This window comes from Lagopus leucura, unplaced genomic scaffold, assembly GCF_019238085.1.
Source record: "Lagopus leucura isolate 7727_CA_CO unplaced genomic scaffold, USGS_WTPT01 Super-Scaffold_1, whole genome shotgun sequence".
NCBI lineage: Eukaryota > Metazoa > Chordata > Aves > Galliformes > Phasianidae > Lagopus > Lagopus leucura.
The window spans coordinates 15,493,081-15,513,603 of record NW_024962250.1 but is presented as its reverse complement, the minus strand read 5'-3'; the positions used below and the strand labels follow the sequence as shown (position 1 = coordinate 15,513,603).

Here is a 20,523-nt window from a genome sequence, read left to right as displayed (position 1 = left end):
GAGCCAGTAGCTTCTTGATCTAGTTAACAATATTCTTGAAACAAAGACAGTTACCACTAAGTTGCTAAGTGACTGTAAATTTGCATAAGGGGAAAGTATTACTATACAGATAAGGACTAGACAACCCACTTGTAATGTTTCTAGTTTAAAACAGAATTTTTCACTTCTCAAGTTCAGTTTTTTGACACTAATGTGGCAGCAACTGGTGCAAAGAACAGTTTTATCCTCTTGGATTGTAGGTATGAAGAGATACATTTGAATCGTAATGTGGCCCACTGCAGGATTACCTTGCACAAGGAGCTCTATTTCCTTGTTACTCAAAGAAGTTGCTTTCCACTCTGAAACAGAAAGGCCTTCTTAGCGTTGTAATAATTGTATTGCTATGCAAATGTTCTGTGATGGTTGGTTGATCTTTTTTTAGCACTGTAAAGCACTGTATTTATAAGAAGTCTTCGGACTACTCATGCTTTCTGAAAAGCTTAGAGCTTATAAATCCTGAGGGGGATAGACCTGTGCCACAGTTCTTCTCACTTCCACTTTTTGGCACATCTTTGTGTAGTACCAGTATGTAGTATGTCTGTGTAATATGTTTTAGCTAATGATACTCATAGTGATTTTATTGAAACAGAATCTGTATTAAGGGAATAGCAGACATAACCTAACTTACAACAGAGAAAAAGACACTGGGAGTGGTGGTGGCTACAGAATATGCAATATCAGATTAAGCAAATCATCAAGATACTATTTCTGGATATTTCAAACATTTTGAGGGTCTGTATAATTTTCTTCACATCTGTAGTATGGGTATGGATGTGATATGGATGATAGAAGTAATAACTTATCTTGCGCTACGTTTGGTGTTGACCACAATGAATTGAACAACGAGATGAAAGCAGGCAAAAAGATATTGATTTACAAAGCCTGATATAAAAACTTGCAAACTCTGTGTTGGTTGTAGTGACGTACGGAATCAGACTCTATAACAACCAAGTAGTTATAGAAGCAGGTATGTTTAATCAGTGCTGCACATACGCCAGGTGCAAGGGGGATAGCTTCTCCTAACTTGCATGCTACAGATATAGGCTGAACTAATAAATAATCAGTAGTTTCCAAGAATTCAGATACATATTCAACACATTCCTGAGAACCCATTAGCATGTGGCCCCCCCCCCACATCTGCATGGTGAGTCGTGAGGGTCTCCTCCTGATGGCTGCTGGATGAAGAATCCTCATCTTTGTCGTGAAGGCTTGTAGTCTTTCTCCCTGTTAACTTTTGACCCTACGGGACGGGCAGTCTCGCCCAACCCAGTTTCAGCTTGCACTGTGGACATCTAATCATCTCACTGCCAGATGTCCTCAGGCTTCTCAAACCCTTATCTTCATGGCCTTCATCCCCCTCTTTATTCCAGACCCCGTGTCTGCCATCACTTATTTTTCTAACAGCTTCTACATTCTTGCTTCTATAAACTATGTCTAACTATCCCCCCTATCCTTAGTCCCTGTGAAACCTTTTTCTCACTTGTACTCTTTTACTACGGGGCCCTTCTCACCCTTCAATAGCATCTAGAGTCTGGAATGAGTCATAATATTTGAACAGCAGAAGATGTTTATGTACATCTCTAAGAAATTTGGTGCATTTTGAAGGCAAATATTAAGTTATATATGTATGTTTTTCCTTTACATAAGAGCATCTTTAGAACACTTACATTTCTCTAAAGTGCAAGGGATTTTTCTAAAACAACTTGGTTGTTATCCCTTAATCTTTTGTCTTCTGCTCATAGTGTTTGACATAGTGCTGATGACAGTATTAACGACTTCTAAAGATTGCATATGTTTTTTTTCCATCTTCAGCATGTTTATTGTTTGAGATGCAGTGTCAATGGAAATTGGTGAGGTGCCAGAAAGCATAACCCACCCAAAGAGGAGTAGAGAAAGGGAAAAGAGTTACGGTTCATATCTACAGCAGCTGTATCCTGGTGATAGTAAGCCGACGTGCATAATTAGATGAATACTACTATATCCAGTTCCACTAAGTCTTACTTTATTTACTATATGCAGTATCTGTATTGGCACAGAATGTCATTAAATTTATTACACAGCTGGATAGTTGTCTGGTGTTCCATTGCATTGTGTTCAAACTTGGTTATTGCCATTCCGCACAAGCTGTAAGAGGGTTAAAAACACACCATATCTGAAAAGTAAGCTATTAGTTTTAAGTTAAGACATTTATATTTATTTTGCTAGGAACCTTTAACCTCTTCTTGATGTAACCACTTTGATACAGTGCAAGAGACCAGAAGTTATTATTTTTCCCATCAGAAATTTCTAGTCTAAAGAGTACTGAACCACTACTTCATCCAGCTCTTGGGATATACATTGTACTCTGACATACTGCCTAGGATATCTTTCTTTGAAGATTAGAAAGCTTTTACTAAGTATCTTGTAGGGTCCTGCTATTCTGGTTTCTATTTCACAGTAAGTTAAGAAACATTTACATTCAGTTATAAATTGTATATAAATACTAAAAAACAAACAAACAAAAAAAAAACCGACAAACATACAACCAATCACAAACAACAATGACATGCCTACATCCTGTTATCTGGAGCCTCCCTCTGTGATAACTGCATGGTATCTGAGGTCTTGTAATATTAAACTGTTTGTATGTAAGATCTCTCACACAATCTGTAACCAAAGTCTAAAGAGAAACGTCTATCATATTTCAGTAATTAAATTAAATAATTTTCTGCTCTTTCATTGCTGTATTTTTTTAAATCTGTAGGGCCATCCATGTGATAAGCATTTTGGGCTTTATGTTATCTGTATTATGTATTCTAAAAGATCTCTGCTTGTGATGTTTGTGTAAACTTTCAAGATGCAGCTGCTGCTTATACTGTTAAATCCTGGTTATTATATTTTCATTGTAATAGGTTAAATAAAAATAGCAAAAGAACTTGGCTATATACCTGGGCTGTACAACTGCAATTTGTGTAGCATTACATAGTATGTTACCTCCAATATTAAATTTCAAAATGATTAATATAATACAAATACACTGTGAATTTGCTGTATTACTTATAAAATTACAAAGTTATAATATGGCATTCTGGTTTAATTGTCAACCAGTAAAAAAAGAAAACCAACACAAGCAGTAGTACTAGGTGCTAGTATTTATTACTTGTTCACAGAAAATCTACTGAACAAAAGAGTTGTTCAGTGACAAGCAAAACCCTATCTATAATACCAAGCATTTTCTAATCACAAGAGAAACAACTATATCTAATAAGTGTTCAATGTGAAAATTGCTCTCAATTTCATATGTGGAAGGCTAAGAAATTCTAGAAATTTTAAATATATATTAAGATTTTTGACTTTGCACTAACAACTACGAACTGGAAAAAATGTAAATAATGATCAGTCAAGGATCAGTTTGTTTCTACTGTAGGTACTTGAACAAGCTGGTGTCATGCCAAACATATGGTCTTTTGAATCTGTGTTTATTTGCTTCATTTTAGAGATTTATGTACAACTCATACAGTTCTTTACCTTTTTCAGAGAAGGGGTATTAAAAGAGATTTTGTGGTAGTGAATTGGAATCTCAGAAACTTCAAGTAGTATTCTTGTATTTTTGCATGGGATTCACAGACCAGTAAACATTCTAATTCTTGAAGTGTAGTAAATGGACTGTGTGCTCACAATCAATGCACACATTGTACAGATGTTCTCAGGACCTTTGGCTTATGTTCAAGGAAAGCTTCCATGTGGAAAGAGAGAATATATCTGAGGAAATCAAAACATAGGGAAGACCTGTTGATTAGTTCTGCTCTATCTTTAGTTTTCTGGAAATTGATAATGTTGCAATAATAGCCTTGTTTGATAATTTTTAAAGAATTGACCTGCAATAAGTGTCAAATATTTATGTAGAAATTCTTGAAACCCTATTGTACTTAGTGTGGTGTAGAACTTGGGGACACAGTACAAATCAGGCTGGATTATAATTTTTATTTATTCTGTTAGACTAGAACTTTTTACTTGCCTTTTTACTCCTCCTATTTTAAAATCATTGTATCTAGGGGATATTTATTCTTCATATATTAAACACAGTCTTTTAATCAACATCATAAAGCTACTATTCAGGTTATGCATCCCTAACAGTGGCACATAGTACTTGCCACAATACTGGTATAAGTACTTATACTATTGTTAACTGTTTGGGTGAATTTGATAATATATCCAGTAGCACTTATTTTTTTCAAGCTTATTAAATTTCAGTTATCTATTTCATTCTGGTACTGTTTACTGCAGTTATTTCCAAGTCCTAACTGCCGATACTGGTCTGTTAAAGGTACTTTAACACTCTATAGTCAAAATTTTGCAATAGAAAGAAGCTTCTGTCAAATTCAGTAGTAAAAGTTAAATTAGATGCTCCTCCTGAGCAAAAAGTATGCCAAACAATAGCTCTAAACTTGACTGTTTGCGGAAATAAATTGTTTATTTATAAATAGTTGCTTTTACTTTTCCTTACTGAAATAGATTCAATCAAACATTAAATCAATCGGACGGTTGTAGCTTAAACTAGAACTTAGAAAACACAGGATCAATAAGCCTGATTTTTAATCTACTTACTCCTCTTCTGTAGCATAGATCACTAAATACTGTGCAGTAATTTGGATTTGAATTGGTTTTTAGTCTTCTATTATCCAATTTAATTCAGATGAGATGATTTGGAACAGTCTTGGTCATGTAAGACAGGGAGTTTGCCCATTAATGTAATGGGGGACGTGTCTGAATGCAAGGAACTTAGGTCTGAGAAGAGTCTTCAGGGCCAGTCTCAACAGTCATGACCTCGAGATCCACATGGGGAGATACAGGTTGGATGTTAGGAAGAACATCTCTTCCTCTCTGATAGTTCTGCATTTTGTGCAGTCGTGTACTCATTCAGATGAAATATATTTTTATTTTCCTGCATATTTTCAGCTTGCTCACTTCAGTCTGATTCTTACTTTGTCTATGAAACCCAGAGTATGCGACATAGTGCATTATGAGGCAAGGTGAGAACTCACTTGATAGCAGAGTCTGATATGAGCTATGCTTATCAAGCTTCTAACCATACTCTGCTGTCTCCACTCTGGAGTTCTTACTTGGTGTTGCTACATATTATGAGCAAGCTGATTCCAATTATTTGTTTAGAGCTATATTTGAGATCAGTATGGTCAAGTGATGTCCTTGATAAGTAAGTTATGTATTAATTAAAAGTAAAATAATAAAAAACAGTGTATGTAAATCGTAATAAGAACAAAGCAAAATTTATGTGACCAAGATATTTTGCAAGTAGCAACCAGTACCCATTACTATTATTTCAATATTTCCTTCAAATATGTTTTTATAAAAGAAAAGGAAAGCAGTTTGTGTTGAGTCACCCTAAGGAATTTGTCATATACACTAGTATGTTTTTGGAGGAAGCTAGGGGATGCAGCTGCCCATTAAAGATTGATTGGGAATAAAATAAATAAAATAAAGATTGTTGGGAAGCTGCTTAGCATTCTCAGCCTCAGAAGTGTAGATCACAGTCCAAATAAATATTCCATGCTGATCACTCCAGCCTCTCAAAGATGATTGTGTGTCACACAGTGAAGATGATGTCTGTCATACAGATATTTAACCTTATCAGATTTGTGTGAAATATGATTTATTTCCTTAGTTAGTTGTTGTTCATTCGCAAATGATACAAGATTTAGTATCTATTGACATTGATTGTAGATGATTTCAAGTCTTCATTTTTATATTTATTGTAATAACTAACTTAATTTAGTATTTATTTCAAAAGTGACTGTAATATCTCCATTTTCATCTTCCTCAGGAGAAAAGTTGTTCTAATTGGCAATATTAACCAATTAGAGGAGAACATATGGCAATATTAGTTTTGCTGTCACATTCTAATCCTTGTGAATATCTTAAGGTAGCATGCAAGTACAGAACTGCTTCTGTCTTAAGCAAAAGCATTGCTTCAGAATAATGTCCCTCATCTTGTGTTTATACGTGAGTGCGATGCTAATGTGTGTGCTCTGCGGTTATTAAAGAAATCTATATACATAGCTCACACTGAAAGTAATGCCTCTTATTTACTTCCATGGAAACTACAATGGATACAATGAGCACACTGTAGAGGATAATTGATAGAGAAAATTCTCAGTTACTAAACAGTGTTTTTCAGCATAGTCACCGTTAGCAATGCATTTTCTCCAGCACTTAAAAGGAGGCTGCATGCAGTGCACATAAAAATCTGCATGGCTGTCCAGAACATGGCTTATCTTTCATGTTGCTGTCACTGCTCAAATACACCACCCACTGCCACACTGTGCTTTCTTCCACTGTTTGGTCTCCATGTTCAGCAAATGTCAATAGGCACCATTATTTTTTTTTCTATATGAAGGAATTCAATTACATATCTTTACTTAGTGTGTACTTCCTTGTTAGATGCTATTTTGTCAGACTACCCCTCTAGTACTATCTGTAGCATGGCAAGAAAATGTAACATAATATTTATGGGAAGGTTCAACCTCTACTGCCTACTACAAACATCCACCACTGATATTAAGGGCTAACTTAGCAAAATAGGAGGCATTACTTAAGAAATAGCCCGTGCATTTTGGAGATCTTTGTTATTGTACAGAGACTTTCTGCAAGTCAGAAGGCTATTTAAAATTAAATTGATAGCTTTTCTCTGTGGGCAGTTTGGAAAACACAAAAGGGTGAAAGAGTTTCTGTCCATACTTTCAGGTGCCTTTTTAAATGTCTAGTGTAGGGAGGTGATTGTGTTTCATGTTTGTTCAGAAGAAATTGATGTGGCTCAAATATTTTCTTGAAGGTAATCTGACCCCTGTTGTGTTTTCTTATACTCGTGTCAGCCATGTACTATACCTAGTATTCTGGGGATAAGCCATCCCAATTTTTTGCAAAATGCAACGCTATGAGAAATACCTTTGAAATACACCTTTAAGATAGAACTTAAAACAAGAGCTGGTACTGAACAGTAATCTTTGAGAACTTGTGATTTATTTGAATGTTTCTTCAACCAGTCTGCTCATCAGTACCATAGCTGCTTGTATGTTTCATTCTGTTGAGTTTGATTAAGGAGACTGAGAGTTTAAGATAAAGCCCTTTCAAAGTGTGTGGGGCTGCTCAACGCTTTTCTCCTGTAATTTTATTCCTTGCATCTTTTCAATCCAAGTGCCTTAGCCTTTTTTTCCTGATGTTATTTGTAGATTCTATAGCTATTCAGTTTACTCTGGATCACATTAAATTTCTTGTGTTGGCAGTCTTTGCAATTATGCTGCATTCAGTAAATCTCTGATGAGGCTAAATTGACTTCTAAAGAGCATTTGAAGGCCTCATTACCATCCATTTCTGTCCTGAGATGCTATAATAGTCACATATTCCTGAATTTCTAGCACTGCCAAATAATTAAGTACTTGATTACCTGTCCTTTTGCAGTATAAATTTTCTGGGATAATGTCTGTATCTTTTTGGTTCAGATAGCATAATCTTTACAGCTGTGATAGAAGCAGTAACCTTGTAGCTGGGATGCAGATGTAACTGTGTGATAACTGACCAACTGATACAGTAATGTACCACATGTTTGTAGCTCTTTTCAAGTGGCAAACTAAAATGCTTTTTGGTTTGTAGATAGTTTGGGATATAAGTTTCTTATTCAGATAAGAGCAAAACATTTCAGTATCCTCAGACGTGGGAGGAGGACAGTGGGGTTCACTTGTGTGACAGTAGCTCTTTGTCAGCAAATATTGTAAGCAACTGTTGCAGTAGTTAAACAAGTCAAATTGCCCATACTAACTACTTTAACCTAGATTGTCCCAAACATTCTGTTGTCTCATTTATCATTTTATGTACCAAGTCTGAATTCTAAAGAGAAAGTTGTTGCTTTATAAAAATGTAATGACAGAAAATGTGTCAGGAAAGAAAGAACTCTTTAAAAAGTAAGTATTAAAAAACAGCGCAGGACTATTTTTTTTTTTATTATTTGCTCTTTTATTTTTGAAATTTTTATATGAAGACATAAAAGAGAAGAATGCGCTCAGTTTACCTCTCTGATTTCTTCACCTTTTATTTACTTATTTTCAAGGGGAAACAAAGTAGTTTGGTGTTATTAAAGTGTTTTACTCAGCAGCAAAATGCTGTTCTGAGTTTCTTCACTGAAACTGTAACGTTTACAACCGGATACAAGCTAGGAATAATTACTAGATGGAAGCTGTTGCAGAAATGTATATCTGTGAAACAGCAAAATATTTCTCATGAAGAGGATAAACCTGAAGAATAGGTTGGTTTTGATGTTTTGTTTCTTCCTTTTCAGGTGTTGTCTTCTTCCTACTATTAAGGCATACTTCAGCACTTTAAGCTAATTAATGCTGGTAAATTTTTTAAGCTTCTATCTTGAGAAGATTTATTTTATTCTCTCTTAAATCTTGGTCTGAAGGAGTGTGAACAAATCACACAGTTATTTCTTACTAAAGCAGGACATGGTTTGAGACTGTGTGCTTGAAATCTTTCTCAATTTAAGAAAAAAATATTGTTAGATCAAGTGTATAAAATGATGACCTAGAGTTTTCCTCCTGAAACATCAGCCAAAGGTGTGAAACTGATATTTTTTGCTGGTGACGACTAGCTATAAAATGGAATGGAAAATGAACATATAAAGGAAAAACAGATTGTGCTAAAGCTTCCTGTCTTTTTTTCCTTTCATCTCGACTGGATAAGGTTGTAATGATGTTACTGCAGGTCTTGGATTGGAAAGGAAAGTGTTACAAGTCTGAACCTTGCAAGCAGAAGTGATATATGATACAAGTGCACTGTTCCATTAAGCACTGAGAAAAACTGTGATATATTGGGCTCTAATCCCGAACTCTCCACCTCTGGTTCCTTTTCACCACTCAGTATCTTACTTTAGAGTCCTACGTGGGCTTCAGAGAAGACAGCTAAGAAATACTGCTCTTGATTTTGTTTTATTTTCTCTGGGTCAATGAAGTGTTTGGTAACTTGCATGGAAGCGTGCAATAATGTTTACGTTGTATGCTGTAGTGCAGTTTGACTGAATAACTTAGTACTTCCTTGTAAAGAAGGATAAGTCTGTCCCTGGTCTGTGGTATTTGCAACATAACAGTGCTGAGAAGGATCGATCTAGCCATGTTTTCTTTGATGCTAGTTCACATCACTATGCGCACATATGCTCCAGCTCTTACTGAACTTTATATTCTTAAGTTCATACTGAATTTGTTGTGAGCATCCTTTTTGTGAATTCATAATCATTGTTAATACTCAGTTTTTGTACTGTTTTTACATCACTAGTTCCACAGTTTAATTATGAATTGTGCACAAAAAGTAGAGTTTCTATTTTTTATTAACTTAACTTGATGCCTTGTGGCTACTGTGAGAAACTTTGAGAAAACTGTTCTTCCTTTTTGATCATCATTCAATTATTTAGGCTAGGACTCGCAACCCTCCTCTGTCTTGACTCTCTTCACACCCATTAAGTGCTAAATGTCTCTGTGTTCCATAACAAATGTAGCTTTAGTGGATGTTGTCCAATAACATGTTCAGAATTTCTTTTCTGAATTGTTACATCTGAATACAAGTACACCTGTCATATAGCTATTACTAATTCAAAAAATGCAATTTTTAATTGTAATTCTTTTAAAAATGAATGCATTTTTTGGAATAATTTTATGCTGGTCTTTTTTTTTTTAATAAACACAAACGCTTGTGTGCTTGCAAAGTAGATAGCTAATTATTGGGTTCTCTAGCTACTGCTGTAAGGATTTGATATGTCTAAGATTTTCAACAAACAGTGAAATTTTATTTCATGTAGTATAACATCATAAAGAAACAAACAAAAAAAAGATATCAAGCTATTAGTGCTATTACTACTTCAAGCTCAAGATCATTTGTTGAATTCATATAATAAAAAAATAAATTTCAAAGTAGTTTTAAGGCATTGAGAAAAGCAGTAATACATTTAAAGCAAGTGATGTGCACTAAGGACTGCAGACATATTTTATTGCTTCCTGCACCATTTAATTGGCTTTTTCCTTGAGTATTTATGGATGTCTATAACAGTATAATTACAAGGTAGCCTTCGTAGAATGGATAGCAGATGAGACACAACTCACATTGATTTTTGCCTAGAAATTCTGCAGCTGGGAGAAGCACATTAACAAAGAGGTTTAGAATAATAGAATATATTAATACTGTGTATGAGAGAACAAAAATCAAGAAAATGCTGTACTACACATACAATATAAGTTTAGATAGAGAACAGGATCTTTCCCTTTGGAATGGAATCTGAATCTGTAGTATGTAGAAGCTGGGAACAAAAATGAAAAATGAGAAGGTAATAACCAAACAAAAACGTAAGTATAAATACTAAAAAAAAAAAAAAAAAAAAAAAAAAAAAAAGGATGTATAGTAATACTTGTAATAATTTGATTTGATAGATGCTGAAATTCCAGTTGTTAGTCCTGGTGTTTGGAAATTTTTCAGTTACTTCATGTGAATTTGAGTGTGAATGGAGAGAAAGAGGAGAATGAGTAGTTTGGTAGAGATTTGGGTGGATTTTGCTTTTCCTTTATTTAATCCTCTCTCTTTAGAGTGCCTGCAGTTTTTAGAGTAGTCAGTACACCAAAAGTAATTGTGACTGAAATGTTAAGATATATAATGTATTTGATCAGAAGAAAATGCTGACTGACAGAAAGATGGCAGTTAGTTTAATTGCATTATTTCCAAGTATAGGTACATAAATTGTATTTATTTAGAGGTAATTTGAGTTTTTACTATAAGCTTATATAGCCATTACTTAAGTTGAAATTTGTAAATTCTCTGTTCAGTGTATGATGCATTGTATGAGATTGTATAATTGGTCATTTCTTAAGTGTTAGACTCTGAGTCTTCCATACTTACGTAGTGTTAAAATATAGACTATTGGTTAGGGTAAAAATTTAATATAATATAAAGCTCATATGAAAAGACAGATGACTTGTTCACTGTTTCTCATTATAATAGTAAATTGAAGTATTGATTTTTGTAATGGAATTTATAGATCTAATATAAATCTTAGTAACCACATGGGATCATAGCTACATAGAATGGTAGTGGGGCAGGGACTGCAAGGCGAATGGGATTCTGTCTTCTCAGTAGTTCAAAGTTTAGTAAGCCAGGTGCAAGGGGCTGCATGCAGAAGCTGATGATATTGAAGCTGATCCTAGTTAGCGTTCTGTTCTATGACTGGAACAATGAAATATTCTGTGCTTCCCTTAGGTTTGAAGGTCATACTATGCTGGAGGGGAACAGATCCAGAGGGAATACGACTGTTCACCAGCTTCCTCTAGTTCAACAGGAACATCATAAAGCTAAGCAAAGACAGGCCAGAGTGCGTAAGACTGTTGCAGATGCCAACAGATATCTTCTATTCAATATTAGATTTGGAGATATCTATTTAGTCAACTCTGCTTTTAGTGTTAAGTGCATTATGTAAGAACTGGGATGATGGCACCTGCAAAACAGTCAGTTAGAAAGGGAAGTTTCTATCAAGATAAAACTAAAATTTCTTTATCCTTGTTTCTGTAAATATGGCCCAATGTAGTAAGCTTGGTCATAAGCTTCTTGATTATCATTTTCAAATCTTCTTAGTTATAAGTTTGGCAAGATTCTAACAGCATCATGCTGTTAGGGAAGTTAGACTTTATTTTAACCTTTCCAGATCAATTAATTTTCCATATAAGGAAATTCCAGAGTAAAGTCTGATTTATTAAATTTGATACTTTAAACTTATTTTGTTACAATTTTTTTTCTATGTATTCTGCAACTATTGGTTGTAGATAGTTTTCTCTTGCATGTTTCTGTACCTCAGTGTAGAATGAGTGAGTTGAAGGTAGTTTTCTTTAGATTAAGTGTTGAAACAGGCATAAGAAACTGATTTCTGCAGCAAGTGTACTACTGATCCTAGTTTTCTGTGGATACATAATGTAAGTAGCTTCATTTCAGAAATCCAATTTTCAAGTAACTTGAATGTTATTTTGATTTGGCCTTGTCTGATTCTTCTAGTGCATGTTTGGAAGAAACAAAAACCATTTTCAATTTGAAGCATGCTTCCAGAAAGTTTCCTGTAAGACATGTACAGCACTAGTATGGACTGGAAAAACAAAACTCAATGAGATGAGCAAATGTCATGAGACAAGAAAGCTGTACTGTCAGATTTAACTTTGAAGGGTGTGCATTTCTTCAGGGGTGACTGTATTTATAGATCATAATTTCAAATGTATGCTTTTAGAAAACCCTTGGGAATTTGTTGCATTTTTTTCACCTCTTAGCAATCATTCCCATTATCAAATTTTCCTGAGTATGTGCTGGTCAGCACCTCATTTCTTACCACAGAGAAGCTATAATTTAGTCAGAAGGATTAAGTATGGGGCAATAATGAGCAGTTCATCCATTTTAAAATAAATCTTTCTAATTGCAATGAGCAATGATTATATAGCAACAATAGTAGGAACAAATCTGCAAGGTATTACAATGCCAACTGTGCTTGTTGCTTATTTTCTTTATGTTCTAACACATGATTAGTCATGTAATGGAATAAAGGTTGCTTATTTTTGGCAGTATTTCTGCATACCCAGATTCTTACTTTTCTTAACTTTTCTCTCCCTTTCTCCGTTTTTTCCATTTTAATTCTCCTAGGTTGAGGTGCTTATCCACCAGATCACCAGATACCCATAGATTAGGGTTTTTTTTGTGTTACTGTACAACTAGATTTTTTCTCTCCTAGTGCATGACTATTTCTAGAGATAATTCTTATTAAATTTAATTGCAGCATTACTAGTGTCCCCTGTCAAAACCACCTACCAGGACAGCAGGTAATTCTAGTGTTCTCTATCTGTCAGATCAATGGTCACAGCATGGTTCTGAGCTATAAGGGCATATCTGATAAAAATTGGAATTACTGAATGTCCTAGCTGTATAATTTTTGCCGTACAGATTGTAGAATAGTAAAACTATGCCGAATTCTTCATATTTCATACCTGTTATTTTTCTTCTTTTTTCTTTTGAAATCTTTAATCTGCTTCAAAATATCTTTAGTTTTAACCTCTGAATGTTAATGAAATCATGATCTGAGGAATACTATTTTATTTTCGTTCCACCTGATTTTGATTTGACTATCAGTGCATTACCGATACACACAGATTACAAAAGATTACTCAAAGACTAATATTGCAGATGACTTTGAGTCTGTTGAACAAGAATTGGAGTAACAGTTTGGATGCTAAATATTTAATTTTTTTGTTTCTGCTCTCACCCTTACAGTGAAATCCTGTTAATAGAAGTGTATGCAATATTTATATCTCAAGTAATTTAAAATACTATGCAGAGCAACTCAACGCTATCTGCCCATAACATCTTCAAGTAAGATCTCTTCTTCTCTTGCAGTTTAAATGTCATTTTAAGACTTCCAAGCATAAGATATAAGAAAGGATTAACATTTTGTTTTAGTGGAGTAAACACATACATATTCTGTGAGATTTCTGGTTGTTTTTTTATTTGTTTGTTGTTTTTTTGTTGTTGTTGTTTTTGGGTTTGGTTTTTTTGGGGGGTCATTTAATGGACTTCATTTAAATAACTGACTTCAATTAAAATAATATCTGATAACTTGGCATTGCAGTTTTTGGCCCACTTGTTTTCCTTCCTGTTTGACCTCTCTGTCTCTTTTATGGAAGTAACTATGTAGGATCTCAAAAGTCATTGGACAGTTTATTCCAAAACATGAAGGTTGTCAAGTTATCTAAGCAAATATAATTAGAAAACTATTTCCTAATACAGTACATTTTATGAGGTATTGAGAATGAACTACAACTTTAGTTTGCCCCTCAGGACACTTAAACATTGTTTTCAGGATGCTGAGGTAATTTCTACTGTACTCACTGCATGCAGATGCACATCTGTTAGATTGTGTAGGAATTATGCCAAATGCCATTTATTAAGAGAAATACATTTGTGATACAATCTTCAACTAGTTATCTGTGACTGTTTTTTGTTGAAATTACTAGAATGTGATAAATATCTCAAGCCTCCTATGTAAATATACACCATAGTGAGTAACTTCAGCCTTGATTTCCAAATTGGATTGAAGTGAGATTTTCTGAAGTGAGCATGAGTGCTTACAAGCTGCTTAAAGTATCTTCTTCAGTAATGGTTGATTATGATACTACCTTCATTTTAAAGAAAAGAGAGAGAATATTGGAAATGTAGGAATTCCAGAAGAATACAGAAGGGTTCTTCCTGGCTACAAGCAAAGTCTGCCACTCTTCCCACTGTCAACTGCAACCGTTTGCAGAACTGTGCCAAAATGGAGAACAATTCCTTTGGTGTTAATACCTTAAGCTATATTGCTATCATATATGAAGAATACATTAAAAAAGCCATTAATTTATTACTATCGTGCTTCTACTTCCCTAGCTTTGAAAAATTTGATAGGAATGAAAAATGAGAGGTTGACTTTTGAGATGTTCTGAGGAGGGGGGTTAAAATGATTGAATAGGCACAAAAACAATTTATAAGGACATGGATTTACATTGTTCTGTGAAAAGTAAAGAATGGATAACCAGGTATAAAACTAAAAGAAGGGGCATTACTTAGAGGAATCTGTTTGTTATTAATGCCCTTTTACGTAAGTTTGAAAAATGTGCAGGCATTCACTTAGAATATGTCTTCTTGTCTTACACAACATAAAATATTTGTTATCATATAGATATTAAAAACCAAAGCAATTTTTTTATTTTATTTTTTTTCTTCGAAGACACAACTAAACTGTTATGTCTAATCTTTCTTCTTGGAGAAGTATCACATACATTTACATAATAGTCTATTTTGAGATTAACTCATTTTTAATGCTATTCTTTAAATTTATGTTTTTTTTATTCAGCAGATAGAGGGAACTTGCACGTAGAAGGAAAAAATATTACTTAAATTATAGTGTGAAAGATAAACAGCTAAGTAGCTGTTTATTTTAGAAGAGATAGGCAAGGTAGGAGGAGAGGGAGAGTTTCCCTCTATTCTTTTAATATCCCGTATTGTTCAGATAACTGATATGGAATCTCTTCCTCTTTCCCACATTCTCTTTTGACCAAAACTTCTTCCCCAGGAAAAAAAAAAAAAAAAAAAAAAAAAAAAAAAGCCTCAATTTTTTAAGAAACAAAATGAAGAAATCAGCTTATCAAAACTATATGCAATACTACAAAAATCTTAGACTAGGTATTTTCTGCTGTGAGCAAATCTTTTTTTCTTTACCTGAAATTCATTCTGGAGGAAGCAGTGTGTGTATTTATTATCACTGTCTCCTCAGAGCACCTCCTTGCCTTAGATAGCTGAGGTATGAGAACCATGGCAGGTCTCAAGTTTGCAGGAAGTTGTACGACCACAGTGGTAAGGCTCGAAGTCCTGTAAGGAGGAATTTAATCTCCATATTAAATCAGTATGTTATTGAAATTACTGTTTGAAAATATAAAATACTATAAATTTTTGTATTCAAACTCAAAGCTGAAATTGATAATAAAGCTCACAACTAGCATGTGAAGCAAACTATTAATAACTTTCCTGAAATCCATGTCATAAGGTGATATCATATATCTGGTTCATTATTTAACACATAAATATGTTGGAATGCACCAACTTACTTAGTCCTCAGCTTCTGTCTCAATGTTGCAAAGCTACTTTGGAAAATTTGGGATGTGTTCTTTTCTTTGAGACTTTATACATTTAGAAGAAAGTGATATGTTGTGGGTTTCCTTAAGCATTTGAGGCTTTCCCTGAAGTTACTCTTGCTTTATTCTCTGAATATGAAAACTCAGACTGTGGGATGGGGAAGCAATTAGAGGCATAGAAAAGTCAATGTTCTTTCGAAGATGAGAAACTCCAGATCATTAAACTAACTACTAGACATAGTTTACCAGAATTCTGTCTGTCAGAGTTTTAGTCAAGGAGCTTTTGCAAGTTCATGAAGCGGTTGCTTCCTGGGAGGCTGAGTGGGATTTGCTGAATTAGAGTGAATTGCACACACAGAACTCTGGAGGGAAAAGGCAACTTCTCATACGTAACTCTGGAGAACTGCAAAGTATGGAGGAATAATGATTTCTTTCACGGTCTATTTGTAACCTACTTTCTATTTTTGGGAATGGGCTTGTGAAAAAAAATTTCTTTTAATTGTGCCAATAATATTAACAACTCATTTTATCTATTTCCTGATAAAATCTGGAGTCACCTTAGACTCTCCTGAGTGCATTTTAAAGGACTTATTTTTTTCCTGTCATTAATTATTGACAGCTATTTTTACACAAATTTCATTACTGGTTATTATATTACATTATTATAATATTATATATATATACATATATAAATAAATATTATATATAAATATATATTATTATATTTATATATTATTATATACTGCAACTCTACAGGATGAGACAGAACATTATATTGCTGGGTGGTTTTGGATTGAACTACACATATAGCCAGTAACTTCAGTAGATTCCTCTGTCTGTCAGTCTTACAAATGAAAGTGATCTTCATTTGCACTACTTTCTTTTTCTCAAGACCAAGAGACGGAGAATCAATAAAAAGTTGAACTACTTAAAAAATCTCTAAGAACAATTGTGCACTTGTGTAGTGTCCAGCTATTAAATAAATATAACCTTGTCGTAATGTGAACAGTTGCAACAATCGCTAACTGCTTCAAGACTTTGTACATTAATTTATCCTCATTTATCCCCCATTTATCTGGCCTCATCTGGAGAACTGCATCCAGTTCTGGGCTCCCCAGTACAAAAAAGACAGGGATCTCTTGGAAAGAGTCCAGCGGAGGGCCACGAAGATGGTGAAGGGCCTGGAGCATCTCTCCTATGAAGAAAGGCTGAGTGAACTGGGTCTGTTCAGCCTTGAGAAAAGAAGACTGAGAGAGGACCTGATCCAGGTCTATAAATATCTAAGGTGTGGGGGGCAGAGTGGTGAGGACAGACTCTTTTCAGTGGTGAATGGAGACAGGACAAGGGGAAACGGCCGGAAACTGCAGCATAGGAAGTTCCACACAAACATGCGCAAGAACTTCTTTACAGTGAGGTGACGGAGCACTGGAACAGGCTGCCCAGGGAGGTGGTGGAGTCTCCTTCTCTGGAGATGTTCAAGACCTGCCTGGATGCCTACCTGTGCGACCTGGTGTAGGGAACCTGCTTTGGCAGGGGGGTTGGACTCGATGATCTCTGGAGGTCCCTTCCAACCCCTACAATTCTGTGATTCTGTGATCCCTTCAGTTGTTATTTCAGTCACTAAGGATTTTAGATACATGCTACAATATGATTGCAAATTTTGTGAGGCAAAAAAACCATTCGTCCTATGAGTACTAATTACTTAAAGAGTTTAAAAGTCATTTAGCATACGTAGTAATCCAAATTTAAAGACAATTCAAAACTGAACTCAGATATCCAGAATCAAGACTTCAAGCACAGATGTTGCTTAAGACTTTATCTCAAGGCCAAATATTTCAACGTAAATATTTAAACAGTTATCACTTCATGATATTTTGCTGTTTCCATACAGGATAGACATGAAAAGATATTTTAGAAAGTTGACCAAAAAAAAAAAAAAGAATTCTGGACTGCAGATGAAATGAATTTAGACCATTAGTTTCATCTCCCTTAGCTTTCAGTGTGAAAAGCTATATTGATTAGTTGCTTAAGATTCCAGCCACCTGTTGTACAGAATTCTAACTTATGTCTGGATTTCAAATAAGTGTTTCAAAGTTCTTCAAATCTTTAAAACAGTGACTTTCTTGGCTTTCTCACAGAGGGATTTAAAGTTAATTCTTTCTGCCTCTTATTTTCTAATTTGCTTTTGAAAAATTATTTCACTTAAAGGCATCCCTCTTAAATTTCACCTGTCTTTGAAACAACGCTGTGATGTATTTTTATTTGTGATGCAAAATGGTAGTGTCTTTAGTTTCGGAAGTAATGCTCTTTCTGGCTCTTTGCTTTTTGATTATTTGTTAATCTAGTGCTGTGTTTTCATCTGCATGTTTGGTTTCTTTTCTATTTGTTTTGTTGTGTATTTTGTTTGTTTGTTTGTTTTAAGTAAAATAGCCCTTAATTTGTTCCATCATTAATTGCTGTAAGTTGACTTCTCAGACATTTTCTTAATTTACTAATAAATGTATGTTCCCTTCAATTAAATGTATAAATAAATCTATTTTACTGAATCTAATAATATCTAATACGAGTTCTTTGTGCACGTTACAACTTCATATTTTGAAGGATTAATGTTCTGTTAGAAAAAAAATCAAGCACAGAATGAAAAATCACTAAAATCAAAACATGACTAAAATTACATACTAAAAAGTACATACTAAAAGTACAAAAAGCATACAAAAAACATACTAAAAGTACAGTCTTTTATTAAGGTAGATAAAGATTGTGACAAATTCAGTAAATATGTCTGCATGTCTTGTCAGGAAGAATGTAATTGCTTCCAATTTTTTCCTTCTTATATTTGCAATTTAAGGCATACTCTGTGGCTTCTCTGCAAGGCAGCTGGTGAGCATTGCTCTTCCAGATGCCAGGGAGTCTGAGAATCTGGAGCATCTTTAATGACTGTCTTTGATGACTGCCACACTACTGTCAACCTGTTATGGGATAAATGAAGATTTTTAAAGCATATTTGGTATTCTTTTGGGTACCTGCTTTTAGAATGTTCTAGAAATCCCATTCTTTTCCTTAAATACCTAGATAAAGAAGGTATAATGCAACTAGGTCTGTTTCATTGCACACAGTAACTACAAGTGAGAGACCTAAAGGGAGAACTGCCAGTATTCCAGGAGTGTCACAGCTCCTGACTTCAGGCTGTGTTTCTATTTAAAGCAATGACTGAGATGCTTAAGAGTGCTGTAAATTCTTCCGTATGACAAAGCCTCTTCAAGGCTGACTGTATGGATGATATAGAACCAGTCATCTAATCAAGTTGGTTTTTTTTTGTTTTTTTTTTTAAACTGTTTATTTCTAAGAGGAATTGTTGAGAGTAGCTGAAGAATAGGCTTTCACTGAAAAGTTGAAGGAAAATCTGTTCATTGTTAAAAGGGCTATGTAGAGAAATGTAAATAATTAGATTATTCAAATAGTAAATATGTATTAACTGAGCAATCTATGGAGTTTTTACATCCTGCGTCTCACCATCAAGTCTGTAAAACTGATATTTCTTCTTGAAATAGTAAATGACCTCTGTTTTCAAAAGCACTAGAAAGTATATCACGTAGAATCCTTCAGAGCAGTTGGTTGAAATCAAGTTTAGGCTCAAAGTAAGCCTCATAATCAATTATCCATGAGATTCTGAAGGAAAAAAAATACCATTTCATCACACATAAGTAATTGTTTTGTCTAGTTCTTCCAATTTTTGAATGTTTTGTTTTGCAGTACTGCTAGCATTAATCCTACATGTGCCTTACATATTGTATGCACAGTTTTTTCTTTTAACAAGTGGGTAATTCAGCAGTACAATATTGCATGATCTCTTTAGAAAGATAATACCGCAGGGATGCTAAAATTAAGGCCACTTTTAGATAGCTTTCTTCTGTCAGCCTTGTGTAGAAGATAAGTGGAACTGAGCCCAGTGAATTCAATTTGCCAAAATTAACACAGGTGTTGACAAAAAGATGTGAGTAAATATCAAAAAGGATTAATTTAGAAAGCTAGTGACCACAGTTTGTGTTGTGCTCATGTAATACTGTTTGTTTTCTACTTCATGGTCTTGAAAACTTGCAGTAAAAGCAGAATCTGTCTGTACAATGTAAGTACAGGTATGGTGCCTGTCATCTCTGTTTTGTTTAATTGTTAGGCTTTGCTTTTTGCAGCTCAATTGAGCTGTTTTTCTTGCAGAAAAATATTCCAGTACAGCTTGAAGTCACTGAACCCCTCATGGTAACTTTTTCTTTAAGTCATAGTGGTCCAATTGAACATACAGACCATTGAGAAATCAACTGATATTTAATACTTATCTCACTTCTAGTTTTTGCATTTCAATAGCTCTTATCTAATTTTGCTACTACCTTTCTGGTATACTACACTGATTTCCTCTCTTTAAGATCTGACAATGTTTTCGGCTGTTGACTAAGAGACTTCTGTTCTATATATAATATATAAAAATATACATATAATATATATATATTAAAAATGTTAATTATATTCTCATGAATAGTCCAGTCAATATACTGAATCCAGCTGTGTTTTCTAGTCTGAAGTAATTCCATATAAACAGTTATCTGTTATGTGAAATGTTAATATCTAATTTTTTTTTAACCTACTGAATTTTTCATGAAAGTGAATTTCTTTCTAAAAACAAGTTCTCATGAAGATTCTTGGGCTTTTACATCCACAGTCTCAATTTAAAAGAATACTTCTGAGATATTAAAAAGATTTTTTCATA

The 20,523-nt window shown here is 34.2% G+C and overlaps 1 protein-coding gene across 7 annotated transcripts in view; it reads left to right on the top strand.

Annotated features, from left to right (window-relative positions):
• STXBP6 (syntaxin binding protein 6) overlaps nucleotides 1–20,523 on the top strand; it is an 84,348-nt gene that overhangs the window by 44,567 nt on the left and 19,258 nt on the right. The window contains exon 1 of one of the 7 annotated variants that reach the window (XM_042866245.1): nucleotides 13,377–13,467. The exons of the other annotated variants lie outside the window; for them this stretch is intronic. Coding sequence (XP_042722179.1) covers nucleotide 13,467 — 1 coding nt within the window. The 5' untranslated portion in view covers nucleotides 13,377–13,466. Of the gene's footprint in view, nucleotides 1–13,376; nucleotides 13,468–20,523 lie in introns of those variants that run through there. 7 annotated transcript variants of the gene reach the window in all.